Here is an 18,368-nt window from a genome sequence, read left to right on the forward strand (position 1 = left end):
TAGAGAGGCAGGTACGGTGCTACAGGTGTTCCAAGGAGGAGGTGAGTAATTCCCGCTGGGAAGACCAGGGAGGCTTCCTGGAGGGGGTGACATTAATGAGCATGTAACTGTGTTGTTCCTTTCGGCTTAAATCGTGTCCCAGTTCTTTACGTTACAGGCTTTGTTTCCAAAAGGCAGGCAGGACAAGAGGAGTGGTCCCTACAGCTCACGTGTCTTCCCCTGCTTGGTGGGGAGCCTGCCGGCCAGGCTTGCCCGTGTGTGTGCCCCAGGCAGCCCAAGGGTGGCTCCCATTCTTTAAAGACTCTTCAGGACCCCCAAGGCTGTAGATAACTTCCGAATTAACACACTTTGTATAAATAATAAAAGTGTTTCACTCACCTTTGAGTCCTGGAGTGTGTCAATGAGTTCTTCATTGTCCAGAACATTTCCCTCAGATGTGAAGAGCATTTTGAGGATCTTCTCTTCGATAGCTTTCAGCTGGTTTTTATCGGTGTTGATCCTCACAATGAGCTTGATCCTCTGCTCTTCCAGCTCAGGCTTTTCAAGCCGCACCACATCGCTAATGCCAAAGCGAAGACCTAAGCTGGGTCTCTGCTGGGGCCCTAAGGTGGCTTGTATTTTATTTTTCCACGTTTCTAATTGTTCCTGTTCTGAATACTAATGCTACCAGCCAAACCCCAGTGCACAAGGTGCCTCCTTCGCTGGGTTTAGACAGTGGCTACTCACTGCACTACATGTGAGTTCTGACTCTTTACCTGGTATTTCAGGGCCCTGCACCCTGCCCCCAGCTCCCGCAGCTTCTGCTCGTCTTCTCGTAGGAAAGCCTGCTCAGTGCTTGCGCTCTCTAATCATTCAATTTCCGTCTCTAACGACAGCTTCTGTCAACCTGCAAATGGTGCCTGAAACATTCTTTTCCGACTGATGTGGGAGACTCTGAAATCCCACCACCTCCGTGAACGGTTCTTGATTGAATCTAAGAAGGGGCCTTACCTCTGGCTTCACCTGTCTAAACACGCGAACTCATGTCTCCCATCCCTCTATTTGCGAGCTAATCTTTTTCTCAGTCAAAATTTCTAAACAAAAATATTTGCCCCCCCACCATTTTTTACCTTAACAACTGGTCTTCCAGACCTGATTTGGTCACCGTGAAATTGATGATGGTGACTTTGATGCACACCTAGGAGAGGCACAGGGTACATAAAAACGCTTCGGGTCAGACTGATAAAACAAGTGCTTTCCCTGTTGGAACACAGCTCATCGGTGCCCAGCTGGATGTTACCTGGGTCTAACTGTGAGTGCACTTACACCCACACACACACCGAGCACAGAAAATCCCAGAGTCCTACTGTGATACTCTCTGCTGCTGTGAATGACAATCTGGTTCCGCGAAAGCCACAGTTACAGAATCCTACGTGGCGTTTCAAGGAAGGGTGAGCCAGCGAATGGTTAGAAAGAAGCAGGGCTCAGATTCCAGCTGTGCCCTTCAGTGCACGTGGGACGCCCGACAAGCCACTGCATTCTGAGCTCCAGTTCCAGATCCTTAAAAATTGAGAGAATACTAGGAACAACACAAAGGGTATTTGTGAGGACTAGATGGGCTAATAAAAACCACTCAGTCATAGTGACTTTCGCATAGTTTGTCTTTGTCAACAGGAAGCTATTACTGACAGTAAATAGAGCTTTCCGTATTTGGTCTCATCTTATTTTTATGAAAAACTGTTGCTATAATAGTCCAGTGTGACTCGAATAAGCCAACAGCAAAAGCAATAAATGGAAGAAGAGTGTTTGAGTGTCATGTATTTCACACACAAATCCTTGAAGTGGGCTTTATATGTGACTGGCTCAAGGATCCAAGAAATGGACTAATTTGCCCCCAGTCACAGAGCTAGGACTGGGGACGTGTGTGACGTCCCCTCTCAAAAGTTAAATAAGTGAGACGTCAAAGGCTGTGGGTCAGAACACGGGTCACTTTTCTAAACTCTCGAAGGGAACTCGGGCCCCGAGCTGGGGCAGCGGCTGTGTGGCTGAACCCCTCCAGGCTGCAAGGAGAACCTGGCCTAGGCGTGTCCTCGCTCCCCAAGCAGGAGACCCGTCGCGCGGCCCTCCTCCCCGTCTCGGGCCGGCAGCTCGTACCTCAGGCAGGTAGCGCGGGTTTGGCAACTTGGTCGTCATGTAGAACCTGAAGTGCTTATCGTAGTCAATGTCCGAGTCTCCGAGGCGAATGAGCAGCCGCCCGCCGCTGGTGAAGATCTGTTTCAGCAGGATGGGCTCCAGGGCCGGGTCCAGGGTCTCCCTGAGCTTAAAAAGGAAAACAAAGCAAAACGGCACAGAACAGCTGCGTCATGAAAACGGACGGCAGCAGCCTCTCCAAATGTCTTAGGCCCCGGAGTTTACTCTGAACGGGCAGCTTTCAGTGATGGCCTGGCTGTTTCTTCATGTCCCCTCCCTGCCTCTCACTGTGCACATCCTCCAGGGACTGTTTTATCAACAGTCTAAGGAGACAAGGGCACGGGAAGGCAACACGCCGGTTTAGACCAGCCCTACGCGGGACAAAGCCGCCGAGAGCGAGGGCCCTCGGGGCGGTCCTGCAGCAGGCCCCCGACCACGGGAGGTCTGCGCGCTTTCATGGGGGCCGTGGGTCACGAGTCGGCCCTCTCCGGTCTGCAGGCCGCCCCCGGCCCTCTGGGGCCTGCTTTTGTGTGACTCTTGAGCTGAGAATGGTTTTTTACCTTTTTAAAGGGTTGTAAAACCAACAGAACCCCCAAAGTAAACGAATCCAAGAGTGTTCATTCAGAGAATATTCATACAGAGACTGTATGTGACGTGACAAATCTAAAATGCCTTCTGGCTCTTTATAGAAAAAGTCTGTGGGTCTCTATTCTGTATAATAATTTCTTTCTTCCCTCAAAGCAGATCTGATTGTTGGTAAAAACAAAAGGGCACGCAGACATTAGCAACAGACCCCATGACAAACATCCTGTGTCAGCATGTACGTGATGGGGGCCCGCAGCCCAGGAGCTGTCAAAATTTGATGTAATCCATGGTTAACAAATCTAGTTCACATTGTGATGTGGTCTCCAAGCATGCAAATTCCCAGAACAAAAGTTCGTGAGGTAAGATTTCCCTTACTCTCCACGATACAATTTTGTGCTTTTTGAAAGACTGTTCTCTTTCATTTAAAAATGCTGACTGAGGTCGACTCAGTTGATTTCACACCCATGAGTGGGTGGAGACAAAGTTTGAAAATACCACCCTACGTCACAGAAAGCAGGAGGGGCCCAGTTGGGGGGTCCTGTTCCTGGCGGGGCCCTCCCCACGGGCCCACCCTCACTCCCAGGAGCATCAGCCACAGTTAAGAGGCTCTGCTGTCTGAGGCAGAACATCACAGAAGGTCTTCTGTCCACGGCCATGCGAGAAGAAATCCCCTCTGGAACTCCTGGGTCATGAAGTGACCTGGGGCTTAAGAGCCCCGACGGGCACAGAAAATAGCCTTACGGTTACCGGGGGGAAGGGGGTGGAAAGGGATAAACTGGGAGTTCAAGATTTGCAGATACAAACTACTGTGTGTAAAATAGATAAACAAGAAGTTCATACTGTACAGCACAGGGGACTATATTCAATATCTTGTAGTAACTAATGGTGAAAAAGAACATGAAAACGAATATACGTGTGTTCATGTATGACTGAAGCATTGTGCTGCAGACCAGGAATTGACACAACATTGTAAACTGACTATACATCAATAAAAAAAAATTATACATACACACACAAAAGAATCAGTCTGGGGCTAACATAACTGTGCCAGAGATTCTAGGGAGACTGCACCCTCTCCTGTAACTCCAGGGTCTGAATGAGGGCCTGGGGCCCATGGCAGAACCTGGCCCGTGTAGGTCAAGGCCACGAGCCCCACACGGAGGCTTTTTGTGCTCTTTGTAGTTTGAGCTGGGAGGCTGGTAACTTGCTGTGAATTTTCTAGACAGTCAGGCTGCTCTGATGGTTTACTTAACCTTTCTGGGCCTCAGTTTCCTCACTGGTAAAATGGGATAATAGTAGTGACTACCCTGTAAGGCGGCAGTGAGGATTAAAGGGTTAATATGTGTAAACTACCACAGCAGGTCTGGCCAGGGGAGCGAGCACGCAGTGTGCAGTGCGTGGTAGCTGAAGCTAACATTACTGACTCTTCTGCAGCTAAGCTGCCCCCGGCCTGCGGTCTTTTCCGAGCTGCTCGCCCTTCTGCTGCAGGAGTCTCTTTTGTGCCCAAGGCCATCATACAGCCTGTCCCCTTTGCCTGGAAAGCCATCTCTCCGAGCTCTTCACGTGGCTGAGCTCTTCACGTGGGTCACAGCTCAACTGTTACCTCCTGTAGCCGTGCATTTAATTTACCTCCCCCACCCCACCCCCTTATTGGCTATGTCAGCCCTGGGCTCGTCCCTTCAAAGCCCTTACCATTCGTTCTCTTCCTTCCTTTCTCCCTCATTCCCCCTCTTTTCTCTGTTTACTGACTTTGCCCCCAACTAGACTGTAAACTATCAAGGGCAAGAACCACACGAGTACTGATGGCCTTTGATTCTCAAACAATGTGTGTTCACTGAATGCACAAGCTGGAAAATATCCACTCTTGGGGTGATTCTGAAGAAATCAAGCACTTAGACTCAACAAACATCTTTTGTTTCGTTTTAAACAAAAGTTCCTATCACTCCACTTAGTCTAATTCTGACCTTCCGTCTAAGTGGAACATAACGTTTATACCCACTGGGGGTTTTACTGGCTTCACATCCTTGGTGCGAGGAGACACTCCCTCATTGGCACCACTGCTTCGAATTTTCAGGGCAGCTAACGGCGGGGAGCCACGCGAGGCCTGAGAATCAGCCGTGTCAGGAAACTGAGCCCATCCCACTTAACACCAAAGCAATGTCTGGAAGCAAAAAAATTCCTTCGGTCACAGACGGCCCCCCCTCTGAGAGTGTACTGTACTGTTTGAGGAGCAAAGCAATCGGTTTGACCAGTTTGAAGAGGGAGCTGGCTGGGGTGTTTAGTGGGAGGCAGACATGGCCGGTACAGGCTCCCAGGTGTGGCCTGAAGGCTGGGAACTAACGCAAAAAAAGTGCAAAGCGAACCTCTTCCAGTAAGACGGGTAAGCCGAGGCGGATCGAATTTTCAAGTATGCGCAAGAAATTACTGTCCGTAAGCTTGACGATCTTTAAACCGTTTTTGTTCTCTTTGTTTCTTATCCAGCGGTTTGCCTGTGTGAGAAAGCGCAGAGCGAGATGTTTAGTTCAGGGCTGGCTAGAAAGTGAAAGTTTGTAAAGTTTAGAGGTTTCGTTCAATCTAGAAACCAGAAAGATAACAAGATAAAAATTTTAAAAACCCTCCACTCCCCCTACAAATAAAAAACACCTTTTGAGTCTAATGTTTAGGATTCTTTCTTGTATTCAAATTTGGAGCAAATGAAGGAAGACCCCCCCCCGAGGAAGCAAGCCCCCCTGGCGGGATTCACGCTCGTCCCCTGATTTCAAACGGGCGCCTTTTCCTAAACCCCCCGTAGAACAACTGGTCCGCAGACTCAGGAGTCGGACAGTGAGCTTCTGTAAATTCCAGGCAGGTGCGCCCTGGAAGTCACCATCCTCTGGTTTCATTCCGGCTCCTCAGTCCTTTTAGGAACAAGGACTGTGCTGGAATGAACTTCTGCTCCCACAGAGAAAACAAATGGTCAACCCCTTAAACAAAACCAATTGAAACCAAGTGTGCAGAGCACTTGGTCGGTTCCTGTTTTACTTTCTGTCTCTACACAGTGAGGGACGTGGACGAGAAGATGTCTAAACCCCCTCCCAGGTCTGCATCCCCAAGATCTTACAGGGGCGTTCAGGTCCACTTTTAGAACCTGTAAGAGCACGGTGTTAGCCGACTTAACAGGCTAACAGCTTATCTGAGGCCCTGGTCTCACACCTGATCTTGGGGGTCAATCATCAGAGGCCACCGTCTCCCTTGAGTGACCAGGATGCCGTTTTCCGTTGATACCAGGTCTCGGGGCAGCCCGTCTGTGTTCCACTGCCGTATCTCGTAGGGGTCGCCGAGCGTGTTAATGAGACTGAAGGAAGGATTGATTGGGATCTCCAGGGTCTGACAGTCCTGTATCCAACACTCAATAAGCTGTAGAAGGAGAAAAGCTCGCTTGTGTAGAGTCAGCAACACTCGGTGAACGAGGACACACCCAGACTGCACAGGCACCCCGGCGCCAGGGCACAGGGCACAGCAGATCGGGGGTCTAGACCTACGCCATTCACTAGTGGTGGCTTGGGGCATGTCACATGCCCTGTCTTGACCTTGTATAAATGACACAGGGGTTGTCACAGTAGGCTTCAGCATGGGCTGCAGGCTCCCCTTGGGAAGAGACTGGAAGCACGTGGAGAAGTTTGGGGTTATCACAATGGCTGTGGGTGCTACTGGCAATCAGTGGATGGGGCAGAGGGCTGCGAGCAGGTCACCTCCTGCAGGGAGCGGCACAACCATGCACAGCAGAGAACTGTCTGTCCCCCGAGCGCATCCCTGGCACCACTGCCCGCTTGGCGCCAGATGCCCCTGAGCTCCTGGAGAGTGTGTGTAACTCCTGCACCAATGAGGTTTTATAACCCAGGGGCAGGGCAGAACATTCGCAGGGAAGCATTTCGTAAAAGTGGCTTGAAAAGCCCTCCAGATCATTCAGTTTCCTGCTCCTGCCCAATGCCCAGCCCTCTGCAGCAGCCTCTCCAATTCAGGACGCTTCATCCTGCCTGACTTTATTTTATTTCAATTTATTTTTTAAAATACATATATATTTACTGAAGTATAGTCAGTTTACAATGCTGTGTCAATTTCTGGTGTACAGCACAGTGCTTCAGTCATATAGGAACATACATTCGTTTTCATATTCTTTTTCACCATAGGTTACTGCAAGGTATTAAATATAGTTCCCGGAGCTGTACAGTAGAAACTTGTGGTTTATCTATTTCATGTATATTAGTATCTGCAAATCTAGAACTCCTGATTTATCCCTTCCCACACCCTTCCCCCTGGTTAACCGTAAGTTTGTTTTCTATGTCTGTGAGTCTGTTTCTGTTTTGCTAAACAGGTTTGTTTGTCTTTTTTTTTTAGATACCACATATAAGTGATCTCATATGGTATTTTTCTTTCTCTTTCTGGCTCACTTCACTTAGAATGACAATCTCCAGGTCCATCCATGTTGCTGCAAATGGCATTATTTTATTCTTTTTTATGCATCCTGCCTGACTTTATTTTATGTTATTTTTTCGGGGGGAAGTAGTTAGGTTTTGTTTTTTTTTTAATAGAGGTACTGAGGATTGAACCCAGGACCTTGTGCATGCTAGGCACATGCTAAACCACTGAGCTATACCTGCCCCACCTCATCCTGCCTGACTTTGGCTGCCACTCCTGATCCTAGGGGTAGGAGACTCCCTGGCTCTTTCTCTCCCCCCAGGTTCTGTGCTGTGTAAGCAGGTGATGAGCAACTTTCTCAGGCAGGAGAGGAGAGGGAGGGCCGGGTCAAGGCGAGCCTCGAGGCAGCCACCGCTGGCTGCTGGGGGAGGTGGAGGGCTGTGGAATGTATAGGGAAGTTTCCATCACGGAGAAACTCCCTCGAAACTGGGTCCCCCACGCCCCCACCCCGCCTCCCAGTTTCACCCGCTGCTCTCGGAAGGCAGGTCTCCTCACCGACTGCCTGTACTGGGCTGTGAAGGCCCCGTAATAGGCCACACAGGCCGCTGCTATGAACACGTTCCCGACGATGTTCGCTATCTCCTCGCTGAACTTCTGGATGCTCTCCTCCCATCGAACTTGCTCGTCCCCCAGCGCGGCCGTCAGCTTTCCCGCGCGCACCAGACGCGCCTTTGTCAGGGCCATCGTCTTTGCTGGGAAATTTTAAGACAACCAGGCCGTGTTATTCAGTGTTTCCCTAAAGTATACGTCGTTTATCCACCGGCTTCTGTTTATAGCGGAACCAGCAATATTTAGCTAACGATGTCGACACATCTCTAGGGAACCCTACACCAGCAGGGGCTTAGTTCCCATTTCAGAGCCAAGTCCAAGTCTGCCTCTTCCACGCAGAGAGCATCTTTTCGATACTCCTTGACTCTGGCTGAGGACAGCACTGTCTTCATGCTCCTATAGTATTTATTTTCTGGATCAAATTCAGAAAACGTGCTGCTCCGTGTCAAAATGTGGTATTTCCCCCAAAGGCATTATTCGGATATAGGAGTTGAATATACACAACACAGGCAGTTGTCCTAGTGTCACACTAGGAGGCTAATGCAATCCATCTCATGCAGATACGCCCTACAGGTTGGATGGAGGCTGAGATCTGACCGCCTTTTGAAAACTGTTTCGACTTTTGAAAATCAGGCCCTTTCAGAACAACATAAATTTTATGAGTTACTCACCCAGACTTTCCTTCTCACTCACACTTTTGTCATATTTATCTTGCAAGGTTCGTATTTGATCTTCCACTTGTTTTAGCAATGCCTGTTTTTCTTTCAGAGTAGCCATGGTCATATCAAGTTCAGCCTAATAAGATCAGGTACGTATTTAACAACAAGCCCCAAAAGAAAGTTGAAATTTACCCATTTGTAACAGGGTTTTTTTTGTTTGTTTGTTTTTAAGGATTTATGTTCTTTTTCTCCCAAAAGATTTTGATATGATATATACAAAGTTAAAACAAATATAAAATAGAACAAAATATAGGAGCAGAAGCAAACAGAACAGAACAGAACAAAACAAACCCCACCAAAATAAATCATAGAAGGATTAGAGAAATAAATGTACTAAGCATCTGGGGATGAATTAGCCATTATAATAAACTTTAAATGGTAGAACCAACGAAATAGCCATGCAACAGTGAAAGCGAATCTCTCCTGACTAGTTCTCTAGGGCAGAGGTCTGCAGCTTTGGCCTCGAGGCCAAACTCAGCCCACTGCCTGTTTTTGTGTGGTTTGTGAGTGTGAATGGTTTTACACTTTTAAACAGTTAAGGGAAGAAAAAAATCAAACGAACAATGTTATTTCATAACACATGATAACTGTATGAAATCTGAAGTCCAGTGTCCGTAAGTAAAGCTACACTGGGACACAGCCATGCTTATTCACGTTTGAATTGTTGACGGCTGTTTTTATGATGCAACGGCAGAGCTGAGTAATGGCAACAGAGACCATGCAGCCAGCAAAGCTTAAAATATTTACTACCCGGATCTTTATAGAAAAAGTTTGCCAGCCCTGCTCTGTAGCCGTGGCTCTTCCGGTGACCTGCTCCGCTGATCAATCTTGGTTCTGCTTGAGGCCTCCCAACTGACTGTGGCTCACGCTGGTTTTTAGAACCTCAGGTAACACACTCAAGTGTGGGAGAATTTATCAAATGGAAACCTAGAACATTGGATGCTAGAGCTAAAACAAATTTAAAAACACCAGGGGTCTGATGATATGGTACAGGGAAGACCCATTTCCCTTTTATGCTGGGAGAGGACTGATTTTAGAGATCGTTTCCGAAAAAATAACCCTTGCCGGCTAAGCTATTCTTTTTAAACAAAAACGAATTTCCAAGAGCGCTGTCACTGTATTGTGTGCCCTCAGCAGCGCCTCAGTCGGAGCTCGCGTGCTTGCTGGCGACGGCCTCTCATTCTACAAAACCTCACGGCACAGACAACGTACCTGCGCAGCGCGGAGCTTTTGCCTCTTTGGTTCCACTTCTTTGACCACCCGGGAGTACAGATCCATTGCTCTCACCCACATGCACATGGATTTGCACGCTTTGGACACTTTCTCTACTTTTTCAGGCACAAAATCAGGGTTATTGATGTACTTCTGAAGCTTTGCCAGGACCTGGGGCTTTATGTTTTCCTTATCATATTCTAGAAGTCTTCTTAGGAAGTTAGAGTCACCGAGCAGTTGCTTCGCTGTGGGCCAGTCAGGCCTGAAAGACACACACGACAGATTAGTGGCACTCTCCTAAAGGAATGTAAGATCAAAAAAAAAAAAACATGTGTTCCTTTGAGAACTTTAAAATGTTATCCCACGGATGGCTAAGAGACTTACTGTGATCATTTCATAACATGTGCAAAATCCAGTCACTACACAGCACACCTAAAACTAACATAAACGCTGTACATCAACTATGTTTCTATAAAATAAATAAACTAAAAACATTACCCCAATGAGTGGGTAGTTTTAACCTCAGTAGTGTAATCCCAGAAACTGGTAGTGACGTGCAACACAGCTCATGGGGAGACAGGTAACGTGGATGACTAAGGTTCCATACAAGCCAGCTGCGGTGGAGAAAGAATTATAGACCGGCAGAGTTGCAGAAATGTAAGGCATTACAGAAATGAGAGTTTTATTTTTCAAATACCTCAAGCACCCACATTTTTACCTCCCTTGCCTTAAAATTTCTTGCACGAACACCGTAATCACCTTCAAACCTGTTTTATCTCTCAGTCAAACTCGCCCCCTGTGGACTTTGGCCAGATTGGTCTTTCTCACGTGGAAATCTGATGATGTTGACAGTGCTCACTGGTTCTCAGTCCCCTCTGGCCAGGGCTCTCCACCTGTGCTCCGAGAACCCTCAGGTCCCAACGACGTGCTGACCAGTGGGTCCGCGGGGAAGCCTGGCGGTGGCGGCTGGGGAGGGGTGGTGCTCTGGGCGCTCTGCCTTCACTAATCAGTCTTACATAGAAAGGTTTCTCATAACATAATTTTTTATTAAAAAAGATTAAATTACTAAAGAAAGTTTGAAAACGACATTATCTCCAAGATGAAATCTGAACTGCTCAGCAGAGCACACGAGACGGTTCACGGTGTGATCACTGCCCTGCCGCCCAGCCCCGCCCGATCCTGAGCTCTCCCCACGGTCCACTCTCCACCCGAGCACCATTTCCCCAGACACCTGCTCACGCCCCCCAGGGGCCCTGGGCGCTCTCTCCTTGGCACTCCTAATACTGCACGACTCTCGCAGGCCTTGAAATGATCACTTTTCATGCCTGTCTCCCCACTAGACTGTCAGTCTCTCACACGGAAGAAATTTATCTCTCTTACCATCTAACGCAAAATAGATGTCCCCTCCCCCCCAAAAAAGGCCTGTGGAATCAATTTGTCGAACGACTGACCAAATCAACGAGAAGGAGGCGAAGAGAATGAAGACACGTAAGTGAAAATGAAGAAAAAGAGCAAAGAAATCCCGCCAGGTATGCTGGCAACCGGTGTTCTGAGGAGGCACTCACTTGGCATTCAGGAGGATGGAAATTGCTTCCATCACGGTCATGACCAGGTCCGGGGGCTTTGTGAAGACTCTGATCTCAGATATGTCCGCCTTGTCTAGGGAATCCAGCGCCTTGTTGGCAGCCTCCAGCGCGGGCAGCGCTTCTTCAAGGTCTCGCTGAGCGTCGTCCGCTATCGCTTGGGTTTCTTCCGCCTTCGCTTTTGCTACCGCTTCGTCCTCCTGCACGATGTTGCGGACCTAGCCGTCGAAACATGGCTGCTTGAGTGGTCTTGGGGTTTGAATGTCAATGTTTAAAAACAAAGCCAATGATAGAGAGTCACATTTGCCCCCTGGGATTAGACTGATGATGAAAGAAGGTTCGCCAGACCATATCTCGTGCTCTCCCGTGTCCACGTCGCACCACATGGATAGAATAGTGGGGACAAATGGGGACAGAGTTATGAGGACAAACAGCTCCTTCTTAGGAGCAGACTGGCTGCGTTCTGTTTGTAGCGGGTATTTTCTTTCAGCTCTCTCTGTGCCACATGTTGGGTTCACTCATTCTCAGGGAGAGAATCAGGCTGACTTTTGAAGGAAGATTGGTTTTTTGGGGTTTTGTTTTTAGAATTTTTTTTTGGGGGGAGGTAATTAGGTTTATTTATTTATCTATTTTTAATGGAGGTACTGGGGACTGAACCCAGGACCTTGTGCTTACTAAGCTATACCCTCCCCCTTATTGAAGGGGGATTGTTCACAACCTAAAGGCATGGCTAAATTTCTCTACCACTCAATTATTTTAATAACATATTTAAAAAACCCAATCACTTGTCACTGTATATAGGTGACCAGCTGGAGGTCAAAGCTTGCTCACCCGTGGTCAGCCAGAGTTGCGTACCTGATCGGCGTTTTCTTGATCTACTGCCAGTTTGTCCATAAGGGCTTCAACGTCTTGAGATTTCGTTAAGAGGACAGGTTCCAACGCGGAAAGGTCTAATTTCATTTTGTCTACGAGAACGTTTGTCTCCAATAGTTTGGTGAGACCATTCTTCACCCGTTCACGCGCCTAGATGACAATGAAGATACCTATTTTGACAAGTATTATAAACTGGCATCTCTCACTCATGCACTAGAATTTCACATCTACAGAATTGGTGAATCAGTTTGCAAAACTTAACGCTTGTGAGTGTGGGGAAATCTTCAGGTCACGGAACCCGAGGAAATGGCCCTGACGTGCACCACAGTGGGTTTGGACCTGTGCTCCTTGGACACGGGGGTGGGACGTCACAGGGCTGTGGGTTCCCGGAGGGCCCACACTGTAGTATTTTTATTCCCTGTGGTAGCTTGGTAGCACGTTGAATGAGTGAGGGACAAATTCAGATAGAAATTCTTGCAGGTCACAGCTCTGGAAGCCTGTTTCCTCAGGATGGATCAGCAGGGCTGAGACCACCCCTCTCCCCCAGGAGATAATGTCCTGAGTACTTAGCTCTGGTTGCTGATCTGAACCTTACTTCCCAGTGGCGGGAAACTCTTGACTAGGATCAAAGGGGCAGTATCTGGTAGGGAAGGCACCTGGGGATAACTGCTTTTTGAGGGTGAGACAGAAAATGTGGTTCAAATTGGCAGGTTTCAAAACTATATGTCACTTTATTTTACTAGGCATACATTTACCAGGTCAAAAATCCTCTGAAAAATAAATGGCAAATGCTTCCATTTTTACTGTGTTTAAAATACTGAACATTATAGGTCATGTGAATAGCCTGATGATGATGATGGTGGTGGTGATTATGATGGTGGTGGAGATGGTGGTGGTGGTGGTGATGGTGATGATGATGGTGGTGGAGATGGTGGTGGTGGTGATGATGGGGATGATGATGGTAGTGGTGGTGACGGTGGTGGTGGTGATGATGGCAGCCATTATTTTCTGAGCACCTCATATGTGTCAGATCATATTCCAAGCACTTCACAAATAATAACTCATTTTAATTCTACAACAATCCAAGAAATAGATATATATTTTTTAAGCCTTATTTTCTACTAAGACTCGGAGAAGTTACAAAACATGCTTAACACTGTGCAGGAAGAAAGCAGAGCAGAGGTTGTAGCTGGTCTGCCTGACACCAAAGTCCTTGCTCTCAATGGGAACCACTGACATGTTAAGGCCACTAGAACCTCATCTCTATTACTTCACAGAAAGGTTTACTTCTTATTAAATCCTGCAGAGGTGACTAGTTCTCTGCTTAACTTTAATTCTGTTACAATATCCAAATCATGCTACTGAGTCAAGGGCACTTACGTAAATGACAGAAGACAAAATATAAACATCAAGAAAGGGGACAGCCTTTGGACCGACAGCATGGGACACTTTTTGGTCATATTGTAGGTTAGCAAAGGCATGCACAGGATGGGGAGGGCTCCAGCAGGTAAGGTGGCACATAGCTCTTCCACTCACTCTGGTGAAAGCTTTGAGTTCAAGCGAAAAAAAGAATTATTAGTAATATTAAGCTTACTGAAACCAACTGCTTCCTCTTCTCTCGCAGCATGGACAGGCAGAGATTGATGAGCTCCAGGTAGGAGGTGGGCGTTGTGTAGTACCTTCTCCGGAGCTCTGCGTAATAGCGGTCAGCCATGGTGGAGACGCTCAAGTGAACGTTCACGCACATGAGCGCGAGCTTCTCTTTCAGTTCATCGCTGACAGCATCAACATTTGAGAAAAATGTCTTTGACACAGAAAGAAGTGCTTCTTTGGGCCACTGTAAATCAAGATATAATTTTGAAAGTCTCTCGCTCATTTCCATAGCACACGGTTGAACAATTAAGAAATGTGCCCGGCTCTGAAACTCCTCTTGCCTTGTCCCCCCGCCCCTTCACCTTGCTCACTCCTACTCAGGACCATGAGGTTTAATGAACTCGGTGGCTGTACTCATGAGAGGGGGGGTCTGGGTCTGCATTTGCTGACATCAGCACACGGCCTGGTGTACAGAAGTTGTTACATAACTATTTGTTGATTGAACGAATAAACGTGGGTGTCTTTAGAATTTCATAAATAAAATCACATGTATTATGAGGACCTCATGTCCTCTATTTATTATACAGTGTGAACTTCAGGTCCATGATTATAATCAGTGTCCTATTCAGCTCAACTCCTTTGCCTTTCTCTTGTCTCTTTGAGCTCCCTTGAACCTCAGTCTAGTGCAACTCTCTGTAACCCCATGCCTGCAACTGTGCACACAGCACTGCTGGAGAAGAACGCAGCCACGCTGACTGGCCTCACTTTAAATTCACGACAGCTAGCTCCAGCGGGTTCTCAGTGAAGCCCAGAAATGCTTCACAGTGTCTCATACATCACTTCTGTATTCTCCTGAGTGAGTATTTCACACCCTGCATTACTTCCTCAGACTGCTAACACTTCTTTCCTCTTTTTTTGCAGCTCATGACCTTGCACCCCTCCATCACTAAAAAAACAAAAGCAATGAAAACAGAACTTCAGTGAGCTTTCATCCCCTCACCTTCCCATATGCTCTGGGTTGAGCTGTGATCAGCCCCTTCATTGATGAATCCATCCCATCCCTTCTTGCCTATTCGATGACATTGGTCCAACAATGCCTAACTGTCTTCAGCACCATATATATAATTCTCTTTTCTGAATCATTTCCATCAGCACATGTGTGCTGTTTATGTTCCCCTCTTAAAAATATTTGTCTTCACCTCACATATCCTTCTAGCTTATTACCCATCTCTCAATGTTCCTTTGGGGGAAACCCTGAAAGAGCTGCCTCTGATTCCTCTCCCTTCTTCTCTCTTGACCCCTCTTCCCCATCACTCCACTGAAACAGTTCTCGTCAAGATCACTGGTAACCTCTACACTGAGAAATTTAATATCTTCTCTGCCTTATAAATTCTGTTTTGCCTTTGTTCAATGATTGTCATTATCATCCCCTGCCTATGAATAAATTCATAGTGGGCTTTGAGGCTAATGTAAGTGCCTTGAGTTATCACTGGACAATGTGTTACCCCTTAAAAATTAAGCAAGTCCAGGCGTATATCCAGAAAAGACCAAAAACTCTGATTTGAAAAGATTCATGAACCCCAGTGTTCACAGGAGCACTATTTACAACAGCCAAGACATGGAAACAACCTAAATATCCATCGACAGATGACTGGATAAGGAAGATATGGTATATTTACAAAAAGGAATATAATTCAGCCATAAAAAGGAATGAAATAATGCCATTTGCAGCAACACTGATGGACCTAGAGATGTGTCATCCTAAGCGAACTAAGTCAGAGAGAGACAGTATCATATGATGTCACTTATACGTGGGATCTAAAAGAATGATATACATGAATGATATACTTATCTACAAACCAGAAACAGAGTCAGAGACATAGAAAATGAACTTATGGTTACCAAAGGGGAAAGGTGAGGGTGAGCGGCAAATTGGGAACTTGGGATTAAAAGATACACAACAAGGACCTACTATGTAGCACAATAAACCATATACAATACCTTGTAATAACCTACAACAGAAAAGAATCTGAAAAATACTACGTATATATGGCTGAGTCACTTTGCTGCACACCCGACACTTTGTAAGTCAGCTGTACTTCAATAAAGAACATAAAATCAAGCAAGTCCAGCGTCTCAGAGAGATATCCTGTGACGCCACCGACCTGGACAAACCAATCAATGGTGCAGCAGTTCACCAGGGATGGGAACATCCGGCATCGGGCCCGGAAGGCCTCGCCGACGGGGCTCATGCAGAGAACAACGTGCAGCTTCCGACGGACCCTGCTGATGAAGTGCTGGAACACCTGGCGAGAGGGAGGACGTCTTCAGTGTGAAATAAGGGTGAAGCCATGATGAACGTACGTGTTGGCTAATGCATCTGACTCGACCAATGTCAAATTTTAAAACCTGTTAGTGCAGTAGACGTGTGAATTGTTTTCTTTAGCATCTCATTCCACCCCTTCCTCTCATGCAGGCTGGAAAGAACAAACGACATTTTGTAGACTCCGTGGCAACTAGGGTTTGGGATGTGATAGGTTTTCTTCATCAGTGGATTTAAGGAGACCCCCTGAATAAAGGGGAGAGAGTATTCATACAAGGTTTTGTGTTGGGATAGAAAACCACCGGGGGAAAGAGGCAGGGTGCAGGGCAACCCTTTATGCAGGCGCGGAGCCTGGCACAAGGTGCATGGACCTGGAGCCGCCATCTCTGGATGTGGCTCCTTGCATTGGCTGCTCCCAACATGGTGGGAGGCACGTGGCTGTGGAGCCGGCAGCTGAAGCAGCGGCACCATGACTGGCTCAGCAGGGATGGCTGTGGCAGAGGCAGCAGTGTCCCTGACCGTTGACCCCTGACCGTTGACCTCTGCAGTGTCATTTCATATTAATTCCAAAGGATTCAGTCTAGAACCCCTTTTTTGGCCTTCCCAATGGTGCTGTGCCCGTCGAATGAAGCCATTTCTGCTTACACTAGCTGAAGCAGACCCCGCTGTCTGTACCTATACGCCCTGACCTTGCAGTGGAGGGAGTTCCCATGAAAGGACACAGAAGGGAAGACATGGGAGAATGGCCAAAAAAAGTTAGAGAAGGTGCAGGAAGAAGGGAAAGGCCTGGGGTAGACAAACAGTAGCCTCCAGAATCTAGCACAGTGTTGGAGAAGCGGAAGTGGACAGCAGCTGTGTTTTGTGTGTCTGTGTGTGTGTAAGAGAGAGAGAAAGAGGGAGAGAGACAGAGAATGGTAATGCCTTTCATGATCTTGCTGATGGGAAAGGGAGTCAAAAGAACTGAACTCCTTAGGCAGGGCTCTGGGAGTGTGTGAAGTAAATTTGTGTTTAAAAAGAATAAGAGAAGCTTTCTAGTTCAGACAGAACTATGACCTCCATGGGGGCAGCAGGGTTTCTGTTTTCTGCCTTCCATAACCTTTTCTTAAAATCTGATGAACCAACACTTTAAATGTCGGAGATTCAAAAACATACAATTACAGAGGAAGCAAATTGTATTGAAAAAATTCTATCCATGGACCCCTCACGGGGATCTTTGGACCACTGGAAAAAGGCTAAGACAACTCTTTGTTTTCCAAAGCCATATTACTGTCCTGACAAGTCCTACCTCATCTCTGTTCCCCTCAGAAATTCCTGCTTCTTTTGCTCTTGGCCTGGTGGCTGCTAAAACCTGCTCCAGTTCATCCTTTTCAAATAAATTAGGCACCTCACCCGAGTTCAGGATGTTATTTATATCTTCTAGGAACTCTTCCACTACAATCTACAGAAGAGAGCAGAGGGATCATTATAACTCGCCCAGCTATTTTACATTCACTGCATGTAAATTATAAAGCACAGATTTGATCCAAAATTCACACTGAGTTAATTTTATCTTTAAGAGACGATAACCTTGAGGGAGAAGCCAAGATGTCTCATGTAGGATGACCCTGAGCTCACCTCCGCCTACAGCACACCAAAATTACAACTATTTACAGAGCAAAGGACTAAGTAAAGTGGAGATAAGGAGTATACCTGATAGAGAGTTCAAGGTAATGATCATAAAAATGCTCACGAATTTGAGAGAAGAGTGGATGAACACAGTGAGAAGTTTAATAAAGAGTTAAAATTCATTAATGTTAACAGTTAATTATAACTTATTGTTGTTGTTGCTTTTTTTTTTTAGCTTCAGAGGATTCAGGATTAAGCAGCCAGTAAATTAAATCATGTGGTTTAATTTAAATATAAAAAATACATAAAGAAGAACCAAACAGAGCTGAAGAATACAATAACTGAAATAAAAGCTTCACTAGAAGGAAGCTACAGTAGATTAGATGATACAGAGGAATGGAACAGCAAAAACAGAGTGATGGAGGTCACCTAAGCTGAACAGAAAAAATAATTTTAAAAAAATGAGGATAGTTTAAGAGACTTCTGGGACAACTTTGAGAGTACTAACTTTTACATTACAGGGGTCCCAGAGGAGAAGAGACAGAGAAAGGAGCAGGTAATTTATCTGAAGAAATAATAGGTGAAAATTTTCTTTACCTGGGAAAGGAAACAGACATTCGTGTCTAGGCAGCACAGAGAGTCCCAAACAGGATCAGCGCAAACAGGATATATAATTCTTTGAGGTAATATATATAAAAT

General features: G+C 46.6%; 1 protein-coding gene across 4 annotated transcripts in view; it reads right to left on the reverse strand.

Moving 5' to 3' along the window:
- Nucleotides 1-18,368, reverse strand: part of DNAH6 (dynein axonemal heavy chain 6) — a 149,713-nt gene that overhangs the window by 44,415 nt on the left and 86,930 nt on the right. For 3 of the 4 annotated variants that reach the window (XM_072951556.1, XM_072951558.1, XM_072951559.1), the window contains exons 47-59: nt 17,350-17,502; nt 15,907-16,047; nt 13,743-13,985; nt 12,131-12,298; nt 11,258-11,493; nt 9,693-9,954; nt 8,433-8,556; nt 7,708-7,904; nt 5,947-6,150; nt 5,118-5,243; nt 2,134-2,298; nt 1,110-1,177; nt 379-559 (exon numbers count right to left, since the gene is read on the reverse strand). In XM_072951556.1, coding sequence (XP_072807657.1) covers nt 379-559; nt 1,110-1,177; nt 2,134-2,298; nt 5,118-5,243; nt 5,947-6,150; nt 7,708-7,904; nt 8,433-8,556; nt 9,693-9,954; nt 11,258-11,493; nt 12,131-12,298; nt 13,743-13,985; nt 15,907-16,047; nt 17,350-17,502 — 2,268 coding nt within the window. The remainder of the gene's footprint in view (nt 1-378; nt 560-1,109; nt 1,178-2,133; nt 2,299-5,117; nt 5,244-5,946; nt 6,151-7,707; nt 7,905-8,432; nt 8,557-9,692; nt 9,955-11,257; nt 11,494-12,130; nt 12,299-13,742; nt 13,986-15,906; nt 16,048-17,349; nt 17,503-18,368) is intronic. The other variant, XM_072951557.1, reaches the window with a different exon arrangement.

This window comes from Vicugna pacos, chromosome 28, assembly GCF_048564905.1.
Source record: "Vicugna pacos chromosome 28, VicPac4, whole genome shotgun sequence".
Lineage (NCBI taxonomy): Eukaryota > Metazoa > Chordata > Mammalia > Artiodactyla > Camelidae > Vicugna > Vicugna pacos.